Raw genomic sequence first — 13,165 nt, forward strand, 5'->3', positions numbered from 1 at the left:
CACTATTTAAAATGACAACACAAACTATCAAGTACCCAGGAAAAAATAAAACAGAAACGTGTGAGACCTTAATGGAGAAAATTTTAACACCCCTGTAATTCAAATTATAAGCAGATATACTGTGTTTATAAATGGAAAAATACATCATTAATGTGTCAGTTTTCCTCCACTTGTTTATATATTTGGTGTCATTTCAGTTAAAATTCCAGGACATGAAAGAGGAGCCCCTCATCAGATGCCAGGACACATTCTTTTGCTTTAGTAGTTACAGTGTGGTCATACTCACCTCAGATACAGATTAATGGGAGGAAAAAAGGAGATCCTGGAAAAGCAAGTAGCTTTGTAATTGCTAGGGAAGATTCAGTATATGGTGCTGGTATACTTGGTTATGTTTGCTGGGGAGAAGATCCCTACCTCACAACATACACAAAAATAAGTTACAAAGATGAAAAGCAAAACTTTAGACTTTATGACTTTTCAAAGATGACAACAGATGGAAGGATTTTTGAAAAGATCCCAATGTATACATAATACAGTATTTAAAATATTGATGAAATATGAGCACATTAAAGTGAAATCTTCAGTATAAAAAACCATCAGAAGTCACTTGCTGGGTAAAGATATGTGGCATGTGTGATTAACAAAAGATTATCATCCAGAATATGTAAATAAACCTTGTGAATTAAGGAAAAGATAGTGAATATGAGCAGATGAGTCAAAGAAGAGGAATCCTGAAAAGTCAATAAACATGAAAATATTCTCAAACTTCTAAGTGAGGCAAGTGCAAAACATCAGCACCCCTCCGTGTCACACCCATTCCTTTGACAATGAGGTACCAAATAGTGTCAGATGTAGGGCAGAGTAGGAGCTCTTACTTCTGTGGTGGGAATGACTGGTGCTATCACCAGGTTGACCAGATTTGGTAAAGGATATGTGCATGTCCTCCTATGCAGCCTTTCTCCTCCTCCGCATATGTCCTAAGGCAGTGGCTTTCATCTGTTCTTTATAGATCCAGGTAGAAAATAATATTTTACATGTGACAAAAACAATTAAAAATTTTAAAATAAGTGTACTCTTGCTTTCTACTGTGTTCTGGCTAATTTTCTCTATGAGTTTTATAATTTTTTTGTATGTTTTTTCTTTTGCTTTTTGAAAGATATTTTTCAGAATTAACTAAATTGATTTCATGTTCACCAGTGGTTCACGACCCTGAATTTAGAGAAATAGCAGAGAATAACATACGGTAAAATGTCTGTTTTAACTGGGAGAGACCAAAAAATTAGGTTGCATTGTACAATGTATTTCTTATGGTGGCTCTTCTTTTTTGATCAAGTTTGAAAGTTTCTTCCCTTGAACCCGTCTCACAACAACCTGTAAGAAGATATACATCAGGCCACTCATGGCAGCTTGTAAGAGTGGAGAATTGGAAACAACCTGAATAGGAATCAGAAGGAGAAAGGACAGTGAGCTCTCATGGTCAGACAGTGCAGTGCTGTATGACCTGAAATAAATGAGCTAGAGTTCAAGATTACATGTATTATCAGCATGGATAGTAATAGTGAAAAAAACAATGTGACATGAACAGTATTAAAGTTTCATATAGAAATTTATAAAATGCAAAGATTTACGAATACAATATGTAGCAAAACCATTAAATGACGATGGGGGAAAAATCAGGGTGGTGGTGATCTGAGAATCGAGGAGGAGGGGAATGGAAATCGAAACGTATTTATAGGGGCTTGAGCTGTATCCGTCTATCATGTCTTATTTCTTACAAGTACCACAGAATGTTAAGAATTGACAGAGCTAGGTGCGAGGCCCAAGGGTGTTTCCATTTTTTCTTTTTTTTTCCTCTTTTTGGTATGACTGAAATATTTAATTTTGTAGGATAAACACTGTAAGTAAAACCCAAGGTATTTGGAAGAATAAATAAGTTCAACAAGATGTGTGAGACCTTTCCAGAGAAAATTATACAACTTATTGCTGGATAGTAAATCCAAAATAAAAAGAAACATATCATTTTTATAAACGGGGATACTCAGTATTATAAATATGTTGGTTCTTCACAAATTAATGTAAGTTCATTGCACTTGTAATCAAAGTCCTATGGAGTTTTGGTGGAACTTAGACTAAACTTAATATCCCTAACATCGATTTGAAGAATAAGAGAGGGGCTCACCCTGCAGATAATCAGCTTACTAGAAAGCAGGGGTAAGTAAAATCCTGTGATACTGGTGTAGGTTTGAACAGTTACAATGAACAAAGTACAAAGCCCACAATCAGATGTTGGTTTATAGGGATTCGGTATGTGACAGGGGTGGCGTGAATTACCAGAGAAAAGATAACTATGTAGTACATTGCCCTGACAAAGTGGGCTATCCTGCCAGTAGGTGTTTATTTAGGTCACTATCTCAGCCCTTAACCAAAACCACATTCCTCGTATGTTAGAAAAATGTGAAAATGTGAAAAGCAAAACTAAACTGACCCCCAGAATATCTAGGGAGGAGTATCTTTGTACCATCTGGCTCCTTCACGCTTCAGATTCCTCATTTGTAAATAAGGGTATCTACCCCACTGGATGCTTGGGAGAGATGAGTTAATGCTTACCCGGTGGCTGAGCCCAACCTGTTGTGTCATAGCGTCGGCTCACAAGCAGTGTTGCTTACTGTGTTTGCCGGCAGAAAGGATTTCGTTAGAAGCAAAGTGGACCATAAGACGCTAACATGAAATCTGTGTACTCTAAAGGTATAAGAAAATGAGAAGATGTTCTGGGGCTTTGGAGGTTTTTTTTTTTTTTTTAAATACATATGCAGTGATAGGGTTTATATCAAAATAAGAACAAGAAGCAAAGAACAGAGTTGAAGACAACAAAAAACATGAGATGTAGTTTAAGGAAATATGTAGAGAATCCAATTTGTAAAACTGTGTTATACAGTGATTAATAACTTGCAGGCTTTATTTGTGAGTTTAGGATAATCAGACCTCTTACTTAACTGAAACTTTCCAGTGAGTAATCTTTGAATCCCAATTTTACTGATCTATCACTTGATAAGCTTTCTTACTGAGCTGTACAGATAAAGTCTTCCTACTCTAATGAATCCTGCCTTGTATGTCTCATTTATTGCTGAAATTAGTACATAGTATCTGAGCTTGTTTTTCAGTTCTTGCAGATGTTGAAAAAAAAAATCTAACTTCACTAAAGTGCTTGCTGCCACACTGTGGAAGGAAATCCGTATATTCTGCAAATGACTCATTCATATTTCAATAACTTGATCATAAGTCTAGTTTTCTTATTTCATTTTGTCTTCAGCTTAGAGCATATTGACATGGATTCCTTGTAAAAACCTAAATTCAGTCTATTAACATTTTAAGACTGTTGGCTAAATATATCTTAGCTATTTAAAATGCTCAACTGGTTGAAATGTATTACCAGCATTACTGAAAAATATTTTACTGAATAACATAATTCTCCAGAGATAAATAGCCAGGTGTCAGCCAGCCATGGTTACAGAGACATGACAAGTTGACGCTGGTGACCTTCAGTGATTACATCGTTCCAGAGTAGTCAGAAGTGCTCTTCTAGGACATGGGACACTGAGATCATTTGGTTGTACTAGGCCATGAGGTCACTCAGATGACCCAGAGCAGACTTAAACTTTTCATGTGTTCATTTGCATGAAGCAAAAAAAAAAAACTAAAAAGGTTTCATAGAAAACTTTTAGATCCCCAAGAATACATCTGAGCTCCTAGGAAACAATTCTCCTCTAACAAAAGTGTCACAGAGAACCTGTTACTCAGATTCTTCCTACTGCTTAGAATCCTTTCAGTGTTGCAAATTTATACAGAAATTTAATTTTTATTCATTTTCTTAAGTTGAGTTCTCATACATGGACTAATTGAACCAAAGGTGTAGATAGATGCATTTGGGCAAATTCTCGTTATATTTTGCTTGTTCTGTCAGTTTTTCACGAGGAGCTCGGATCCCGCACGGGGCTCACGCAGAGCTTTGTTCTAACGCTGAAGTCGGGGCAGGCCCGGAGCTGGACCCGGGGAGTCCTTAGGAGCCAAGCCCGAGACTGGCTGCCTCTGCTCTTTGGCGGGACTGGGTGTCGCTGCTGTTGGGCGCACTCTCACGTGTGGGCTGACTGCCCTCTCCCGGGCCTCTGCGGTCTTCTGGTCCTGTGATGAGCGCGGGGACTTACATACAGGCCTGTAAAGGCTGACGCTGGGGCAGCCTTCCGATTTGCTTCGGGGTAGTGGTTTGGCCACCACTCCAGCCTTCGCTTGTGTGCCTTCGTGGTAGTTGTCTCGACGACTCCTTTTCCCTACGGTGTCCACATCCACTCGGCCAGTGACGCGTGAATCCTCTCAAAAGTAGCTGAAGGAATGCTGCTGGCCTTAGCTCGGACTTCTGGCTTTGGCTCTGTGCTCCCGGCACGCCTTCCCCTCCCCGGGGCTACCGCGGTGCTCCCTTGGACCCACACTGTAGCAGTGGAGTTTTTGGTAACTCCTGCAGTGTTGTCGGCCTCTAGAAAAGCCGTGCCGAACGTCCTGCCTGATGTTCTGTCCTCTTTTCAGGCCTCTGCTCTGGTGTCCCTTTTGGGGTACCTCTCCCTTCTAAAGGGTGAGTCATCAGCGTGCTGTGTGTGCTCGGATAGGACTGTCGCGCGGCACTGAGGTGTACGCGGCTGCTCCGTTTGGCCCGCGTGGCGGCAGCGTCGGCATATTCCCCAGAAGCCCAAGGGCGCCCGCGCTGCCTTCTGCTGCCCGGTCGTCCCGATCTGCGGCTCCGGTGGATTACCGCGTGTGTCTGATGGAATTCGGTGTGTTTGCGTTACTTGCCAAGTTGTAGTTTTATGGAGTGGAGTGCTTACTTGCGTGTGTTACGGCAGAGTCCACCACCGTAGCCAGCTGGACAGCGCTGCTCTGCATCTCTCCCTGTTCTTTACCTACCCTGCATATGTCTAGCTCTGCGCGAACTTTTGTATTGCTCTGAGCCTGAGTCACGTAATCCTGCTTATGGGCTCCTTTCACAGTTGTAGTATCTAAACCACAGCTGGGCTCTCCAGAGTGCCAGGGCGGCATTGTGTTGTGGAGCGCCAGGAAATGTCCCTTAAAAAGTGTACCCGTGGCCAAATATACGAAATTTGGCTGGCTATAGTGCCTCTTCTGGGAGCTCCTCGGGACAGTCTCCTGAATTGAGGCTGGGAACCTTAATCTCATTACTCGTTCTTCCCTTTTGAGGAAATGGATAGGATTGTTTATTAGGTTGTGACCATTTTTTTCCTAGCAAAGTATACCAAGGCCTAAGTATCTTTAGCTGGGAGACCATTTTGAGAATAGTCTTTTGAGAATCCAAAGTCTTTTTTTTGAGAATTACACTTCTGTTTTCCTTCCTTCCTTCCTTCCTTCCTTTCTTTTTTCTTTTCTTTTTTCTTTTTTTTTTTTTTTTTAAGAAAATGTATGGCTTTACTACCATGAAGATTCCATGCAGTTTTCCATGGAGACGGTTATATCACCAGAGAACATAACCTCTTTCTTTCCAGTCTGTCTGTCTGTCTTTCTTTCTTTCTTTCTTTCTTCCTTCCTTCCTTCCTTCCTTCCTTCCTTCCTTCCTTTCTTTCTTTCTTTCTTTCTTTCTTCTCCTTCTCACCTTACTGTGCTGGCTAGAACATCCAGTGCGTTATTAAATAGAAGGGGCAACAGTGGACATCCTTGGCTTATTTCCAGTTACAAGGAAAGGGGATTTAATGTTTCACCCATTACATATGTTTCTAGCTCTAGGTTTTTCATAGATGTTCTTTTTCAGAATAAAGAACTTATTCCTCTTTTCTGTTTTTCTATTTCTAGTTTGCTGAGACTTTTAAATCTTATATGGATATCAAATTAACATTGTCAAATGCTTTCTTTTTTTATGCATCAGTTAAGAAAATCATAAAGATTTTCCTCTTCGTACTATACATGAGTTGCTTGGGTTTTTTGGTTTTTTTTTTTGTTTTGTTTTGTTTTGTTTTTCCCTATGTCAAGACAGTTTTGCTCCCTGGGATAAACCCCCACTGGGTAAGGATACTACCTTTTCTATATACATTACTGAATGTGACTTGCTAATATTTGTTAAGGATTTTTCCATCTAGGAGTAGCAGACCTTTGCTTTGTGTTAGTGCAGGATCTTGGGTCCAAGCCAGTTTCTTGCTCCCGTGCCAGGGTCAGACAGCTTTTTCTTCTACTTGTTCCTCAGCATCAGTGTGTGTTTGTCTGGAACTAGTGGTGGCTGTGTCTCCTCCCCTCCGCTAGCAGAGTAGACTGTGGTTACTGTTACGTGGTAAAAGGCTTGTTGGTGTGTGGTAGGTGGGAAAGTAGGTTTGCGCACCCCCCTCCACCTTCCCCAACAGTACCATAGCTTTTCCTCTGCTCTTTCCCTTGGGCTCTCTGTGTGGGAGGCTTTCCTTTTCTCCCTCCTAGCTAAAGGCTTTTATTTTATAGGACCTGCCCCTAAGGGGGGAGAGTTGTCTCCCATTTCTTGCCCCATGCCAGTCTTTCAAGAGATCTCAGCTGAAGCCCATGGAGAAGAGTTTGTGATGAGTGCAGGTTTCTTCTGTCCGGATCTTACACAAATTCTTAACTGTCATCCTAGTGGACACTCAGCCTTTATCTTTACATCTGTCTTCAACATTGAGCCCATTGACTATGACTGTGCTTCCTTTGTATCTGTGGGTTGATATCTGTCACCATTTTTGATAAGTTCTTGGCCGGTATCTTTTCTTGTATTTTTTTTCTGCCAGGTCTCTTTCCTCTCCTTTTGGGACTCCAGTTAAACTCCAGTTAAACCTAGTAGACATTTGCTCTTAGGTATTCAGGGGTCCAGAGTATCTGGGTGGAAGTTTTTCTCTTAGCTCTCCTGTCCCACCTCAGCCCTTGATAGCTGAATGCCTGAGGTCTCTAAGGTTGACTTCTCTCACTTGTCCTGCCCATTCTTTCCCTTCCTTGTCAAAGGACAGATTACTTGCATTTGAGGGTCTGAGACCATAAGCTTCTTAGGGCATCTCTCAGCCTTCTAGGCCTGTCTCCCGATCTTTGGCATACTTTGACAAACATGCAGTGGAGCCTTGTGCGAATGAGTGGTTGGATAGTATAGGTTTGCTCTATGAAATCCTCAGAATTTTAGTATGTCTTGTCAGCAGACATGTTGCTTTTAAAATTTACTAAAGAGTAGGGTGCTTTCTCCTTACCCTCCTCTAGGTTAGGATTCTTCCCCCTTAGCCAGTACACCAGGTAAGGAACCGTTCATGGGCCTCAATTTCCTGTCTCAGCACTGTCTGGAATTTAGTTCCGTTTCGGTTACTTTGCATCCTGAACTCTGATGGGTTCAGAAAACACTTGATTTTGCAGCCTTATCTGTCTTTGTAGCCTTAACTGTCTTTATGTGACTGTGAGGGTGAAATGATGGTCTGTTGTCATTTCTACATCCCAGTTAGAAGTGGGAGCTCTTCTACACCTTTTACTTCATAGCCTGGAAATACCTGCTTCATTCTAGCTGATTTTTTAATAGATTTTTTTGTCTTTAAGATTTTATTTATTTGAAAGAAAGTGAGAGAACAGGAGCAGAGTGGGAGGGGTGAAGGCAGAGGGAGAAGCAGACTCCCCGCTGAGCAGGTAGTCCATCGCAGGGCTTGATCCCAGGACCCTAGGATTATGACCTGAGCCAAAGCAGACACTTAACTGACTGGGCCACCCAGGCGTCCCTGTAGCTGTTTCTTAGAGCTGCATTTCTAAATCTTCACTCTTCTCAAGTCTCAGCTCTCCAGTTCCGTCCTCAAGTGGTAAATGATCTTATCTCTTATTTTGAGATTAAAGTCATCCACATTAAAATTTAATTATGGGGCTTGTGAAGAGTGTGGAGAGAATTTATGATAGGCACATAGAAAAGTAAGCACATGACAAACTGAGATCATTAACTTGGGAAAAGAAAGAGTTGTACAAAAAGGGAAACATGATTATATAGTAGTTTACTAATGATCTCATCAGACACAAAACTACCTTTGGGAGATAATTATTAAGGTTGGAGGAAAGTGAATAGTTGTGGTATAAATCCTCACTTTCCAGAAACAGTAGATGATACCTAAACTTGATGTTTCAAGGAGTACCATCATGAGCTTTTTCCTTGAAGTATAAATAGCTAGAAATTATTAAAAATTTTAAGGAATTGTACCTCGGTGTGAAAAGAGGAAATATATTTGACTTTAGTTATGACGCATACTGTTTGTTACTTAGATAAAAATGAAAAAGTTTTTGAAAGGAGGCCTAACTTGAAGCCTTCTCAGGGAATCAGAAAAGTGAAGCACACCTTTTCTTCGCACACTGTTTTACCTTTATTTTTTAAAATTTTTGTTGTTTACTTCACACATGTCTTTTCCTTTCTTACAGCTTTAGATTTTACTTCATGATACTTCGTTATGAAAATTTAAAACTTCAGGGAGAGTAGACTTAATACATTTAAAAAACACTTTCGTTAAGTGTCCTAAAACATTTGGTGAATTGAGAAAAACATTTGGTGAATTGGTTTTTACTATTCAGTGAAAATATCTTAATTATTGACACTATTAAAAGTTAAAAATGAAGTAGTATTGGTAGTGATAAATTTCACCAGTGCTGGTACAGATCTTACTTACAAAATTGTTGTATTTGTCCACTTATAACATGGTTTTGTTTTTTAAGAATTTGTTTCCACAATTGCTTTAAAGTAGTAAAGACATTGTTGTTGGAGAAGAAGATGACTTCTGAAAGTCTGCGGTGATCTGAATTTCTGTCTCATTTTCAGATTTGTTTTAGAGACAACGTTGAAGTTATGACTGGATTTTAAAGTTAGCCTCTGAACGATCCCTTCCGTATCTTTTCTAGGTCAGATAGAGGAGTGTCTTCTCTCAGCGTGGGTTGCGGCCTTTGGTGAGAGCATGTCGTCCATCTTGCCATTCACTCCACCAGTTGTGAAAAGGCTGCTGGGATGGAAGAAATCAGCCGGTGGATCTGGAGGAGCAGGCGGAGGAGAGCAGAATGGACAAGAAGAAAAGTGGTGTGAGAAAGCAGTTAAAAGTTTGGTGAAGAAGCTAAAGAAAACAGGACGATTAGATGAGCTTGAGAAAGCCATCACCACTCAAAATTGTAATACTAAATGTGTCACCATACCAAGGTAAGTGTCATTAGAGCAGAACTTCTGTGGTCATACTGTTGAAAATTGCTTAAAGGAAGCCAAAGGAAGGTCACTGAAATTTTGTTACTGTCAAGTCACCTGTAAATAGTGATTATTAAAACATATGCCCACTCTTTTTAACTTGGCGTTTCAGTTTTATTTGACCAGTTTACAAGTCATTTTCTTGACCAATGAAGTTTAATCAAGCAAAATAAAATACTTAGTTGTATTGTTTTATCTTCACTGCGTTCATTTACCTTCATTGCCTAAATGCTGCATTGTGGCTTATCCTCATTTCTGTGACTAAATGACATTTGAATAAAGAGTCAAGGCTTTTCCTCTCCTAGTGCAACCTGACAGTTTGTTCCCACCTTGGTCAAAAGTCCAGTCAGTAAAAGAGTTAACAGAGGCAGCTGATAATGTGGTTTATTTTATTTATATTATTTTTGTTTTGAGTTGCAGCATTACTTCTTAGAACAGTTTTGGGGGCAGCTTCTTAGATGTCCAGGGAGTTAGAACCTGGCACAGAGGCCTACCTACCTCTTGTCTTGGAAGGACCTGTTACTTAAGAGGTTAAAGTTTTATTAGTATAAATTTAATTATTTGTGGATAAGTACCACTATCAGAAATGCTGTTTCTTTAACACTTTCTTTAAGTAGCAAGTGGCTTTTCAGTGTTTGACTACTATTGGTAGACATTATCGGGGTTTGGGGAGTGGCAGCGTATAGAATTTTCTAAAATAACTTCTGGTGGTGTCAGACGTGTGCTAGCATATAGCACATGAAACCATGCTCCTTGATTGACAGGTTTCCAGTGAGCTTTGGGAAATCTAGTCTGGATGCTGGATTGTTGAACTAGATCCCAGTAACACCAGCCTATCTACTCGCAAATACTAACAGTAGAATGTTTCCTGCCTTATTTGGTGGGTTAATTATCCATTTCTTTGATTTTAGTTGTTTTCACATATATCTTAGAGTCACTTTTTTGGTTTATGCTTTTGTTTTACAAATGCTTATGAGGGCCTGCTGAATGCAGGGCACTATTTCCAGGCCCTTGGGGTATGGTCTGACCAAAACAAAGATCCTCCTCTTCTGAGGCCTAGATCTACACAGTAAGCAAGTGGACAGATTGATAATTTGAGATGGCAATGAGTGCAGAGAAGACCATGACTGAGGGATTAAAAAAGCTGCTTCGGATTGGATTGTGAAACTTAAACTGAGCTTTGAGAAATAGCAGCTAGCTGAAGGGAGAGTCTTCTAGGAGAGGAAGGAGCCAGTGTAAAGACACCAGGTGAGAAATAGCTTATCATGTTGGAGGATTTTAAAAGAAGCCTAGTAGAGATGAAGGAATGCAATACAAGTATAAAACTTGGAAGGAGTCAGATAATACAGCATTGTAAGGCACAGTGGGAGTTTGAATTTTAGTCTAAATATAATAGAAAGCAAATAAGGCTTTTTAAACAGATTAAAAAAAATTTAAGTAGTGGTGTGTTTGTGGGTATGTGTGTGTAGCAGACTGGATAGTAGGTCTGGAAGGAGGGCGATCGAGAGGCTAGTCAAGTCATCTAACTGGGAGATGCTGGAGGGTGGACAGGCAATGGCGGCTGTGTGGACATGTGAGGTGGACAGAGCTGGATAAAGTAGGACTGAAAGGACTTGGTAATGAATTGGCCAAGAATAAGTCAAGCTACATTTGCTGATTTTTCATCGTGTAGTGCCTGGAATTTCAGTTCAGCAAACACTTACTAAACACCCACTAGGTGTGGGTGATACGCTCTTCCTCATTGGAGTTAAAGTACGGTCTTTGCTCTTGAGTTGCTTTTTAGTAAGGGAGATAAACTTCACAAAATAAAGATCATCTCATAAGTAGTGTAGGTGTTAAGAAAGATGCATGCTCCCGGAGCTGTGTCCGGAGGAGAAGAATTCTGCTTACCCTGCAGCTTGTGGAGAGTTTCCTTCTCTCCACAAGGATTGGATTGTTGCCAGAGCTGAATCTTGATGGGTGTGAAGGACAGATTTAGTCAGGAGAGGCCGGGTTCTCCCAGAGTGGCCTTGTGTTGAGAGTGACTCCGGAGAGGCACTGGTGAAGGGCACTGAGCAGGCTGGTGTCCTGGAAGTCTGTGTAGGTGGTTAAGGAACTGCAAGGTGAACCTGAACCTGAGCGGTGATGAAGGTTGCGTCTCTGAAGAGTCCGAGCGCGGCTTCTGGCTGCAGGGAGGAGAACGATGGTGAGACTGGCGAGAGTGGACGCAGGGAGACTGGTTGGTGGGTTCTCTTCCTCCTCAGAAGAACTGTGTGCGCCGGAGACGGGGCGCCGCGGCTCTGCGCCTCAAGTTCACGGCTGAGCTGGCCTTGCGGGGCAGCTCTGGCCAAGCTGAGAGGGGAGCTGTGCGGGCCCTTCCTTTAGGGAGACCCAGGGACGGTAGGAAGCAGCCGATGAGGAAAATGTGTGCAGGTCACAGTGGTCATCATGCTTTTCCTATTTTCCATTCTTCTACCTATAGCCGAGTTTAAAGACTTCTCTGTATTCTAGGGCTTTTCAATCGTTAAAACAAATTTTTTTTGCTCTTTTACCTAACAGTGAAAGTGAAGTGGTGGTTGAGCATTACCATGTTTTACAGTCAGAAGTTCTTTAAAGCTTAGAAACTTGGTGTGTCTAATTTAGTGGGTGGTTTTTTTGGTAAGAAATGCAGATTTCTTAAGACTGGTTGCTGTCGATCAAGAAGTTTAGGCTTCTTTCGCTATGGTTTGGTCACATACGTTTATAGAGTTTGCTTTGTTTTTAGTACAGAGCAGTTACTGTTGTGTTAGATTATTAGTTATTTCTTAACTACTAAATGGTCTTAAACGTTCAGTCAACTGTTTAAATATGTCGACTCTAATGGTTGGGGAATGGGGGCAGGAAAGGTCCATTATGGATAAATCCGAAACATCGTTTAGGCAAAATTATTTAATATATGATCCGAAATGGATTTACTGTATGAGTTTATGTACTTAAATCTGTAAGAAAGTTGTTTATAAAAAATCTTAAGGTTTTACAAACCTAAATATACAAATAAGTTCATCGGATGAAAAACATGAAACGTAAATTACCTAGTATTTAAAAATGGCAAATATTTTCTGTTAAAATATCTGTTGTATCGACTGTTAACTATTTCTCCTCCCACAACCCCCTTTCTTTTCATCTTAAAGTGGGACTAAATTTAGGGCAGAAATACTCCTGGCGCCATGCCTCTCATATAATTACTCAGGCTTCATAGTTTTGTCTTTGAAGGGATAGAAGCTATAGTTACACACATATATCACTGCTTCTTCCCTGTTGTTGAATGGGGTGACACAAAGTGGTTCATTGGTAGAACTTCACCTGTCAAGCTGCAGTGAGCTGACTAGTATAAATAAGGCTTTTATGAGGCTTTTCTATCTCGAACATTTTTGAGACCAAGGAATGGAACACAACTCAGTCATAAAATGAGAATGACATTGATAATTTGGGTAATGAATCAATCAGAAGAAGAAAAGTGCTTTTAGTGCGTATTATCTACAATAAACCAAAATCCAAACTGCTGTAGGAGTTTGGTTGGAGACTCTAAAGTTAAAAGCGAGGTCTAATATGGCAGTTTTATAATATCCATTATATGTGAATGTGTAGGGTTAATGAATTCATTTTCATAAACATAAACATGGGTGGTGCTTTGATCATGAAATCAGATTTTTGATGTTTCATCCTAAGGAAATGGTCAGGAATATGGTCAAAGATTGCTGGTGTTCATTTCTGTTGTTTGTAATAGCGAAGAATTAGAAAAATCCCAATCCTGACCCTTAATTTTCTTAACTCTAATAATAAAGGAAACTTACCAACTCATTTTTTTTTTACCAGAATTGAACATGAATAGTAAAAGGAAAAGTTTATACTAGTGTTACTTATAAAAATAGATGCAAAAATTATAAACAAATACCAGAAACTAGAGTTACTAAAAAC

The 13,165-nt window shown here is 40.2% G+C and overlaps 1 protein-coding gene across 3 annotated transcripts in view; it reads left to right on the top strand.

Annotated features, from left to right (window-relative positions):
- SMAD2 (SMAD family member 2) overlaps positions 1-13,165 on the top strand; it is a 75,976-nt gene that overhangs the window by 13,911 nt on the left and 48,900 nt on the right. For all 3 annotated transcript variants that reach the window (XM_032859456.1, XM_032859454.1, XM_032859455.1), the window contains one exon: positions 8,899-9,187. In XM_032859456.1, coding sequence (XP_032715347.1) covers positions 8,952-9,187 — 236 coding nt within the window. In that variant the 5' untranslated portion in view covers positions 8,899-8,951. Of the gene's footprint in view, positions 1-8,898; positions 9,188-13,165 lie in introns of those variants that run through there.

Source organism: Lontra canadensis, unplaced genomic scaffold (assembly GCF_010015895.1).
Source record: "Lontra canadensis isolate GAN:19392208 unplaced genomic scaffold, GSC_riverotter_1.0 scaffold17, whole genome shotgun sequence".
NCBI classification, from domain to species: domain Eukaryota; kingdom Metazoa; phylum Chordata; class Mammalia; order Carnivora; family Mustelidae; genus Lontra; species Lontra canadensis.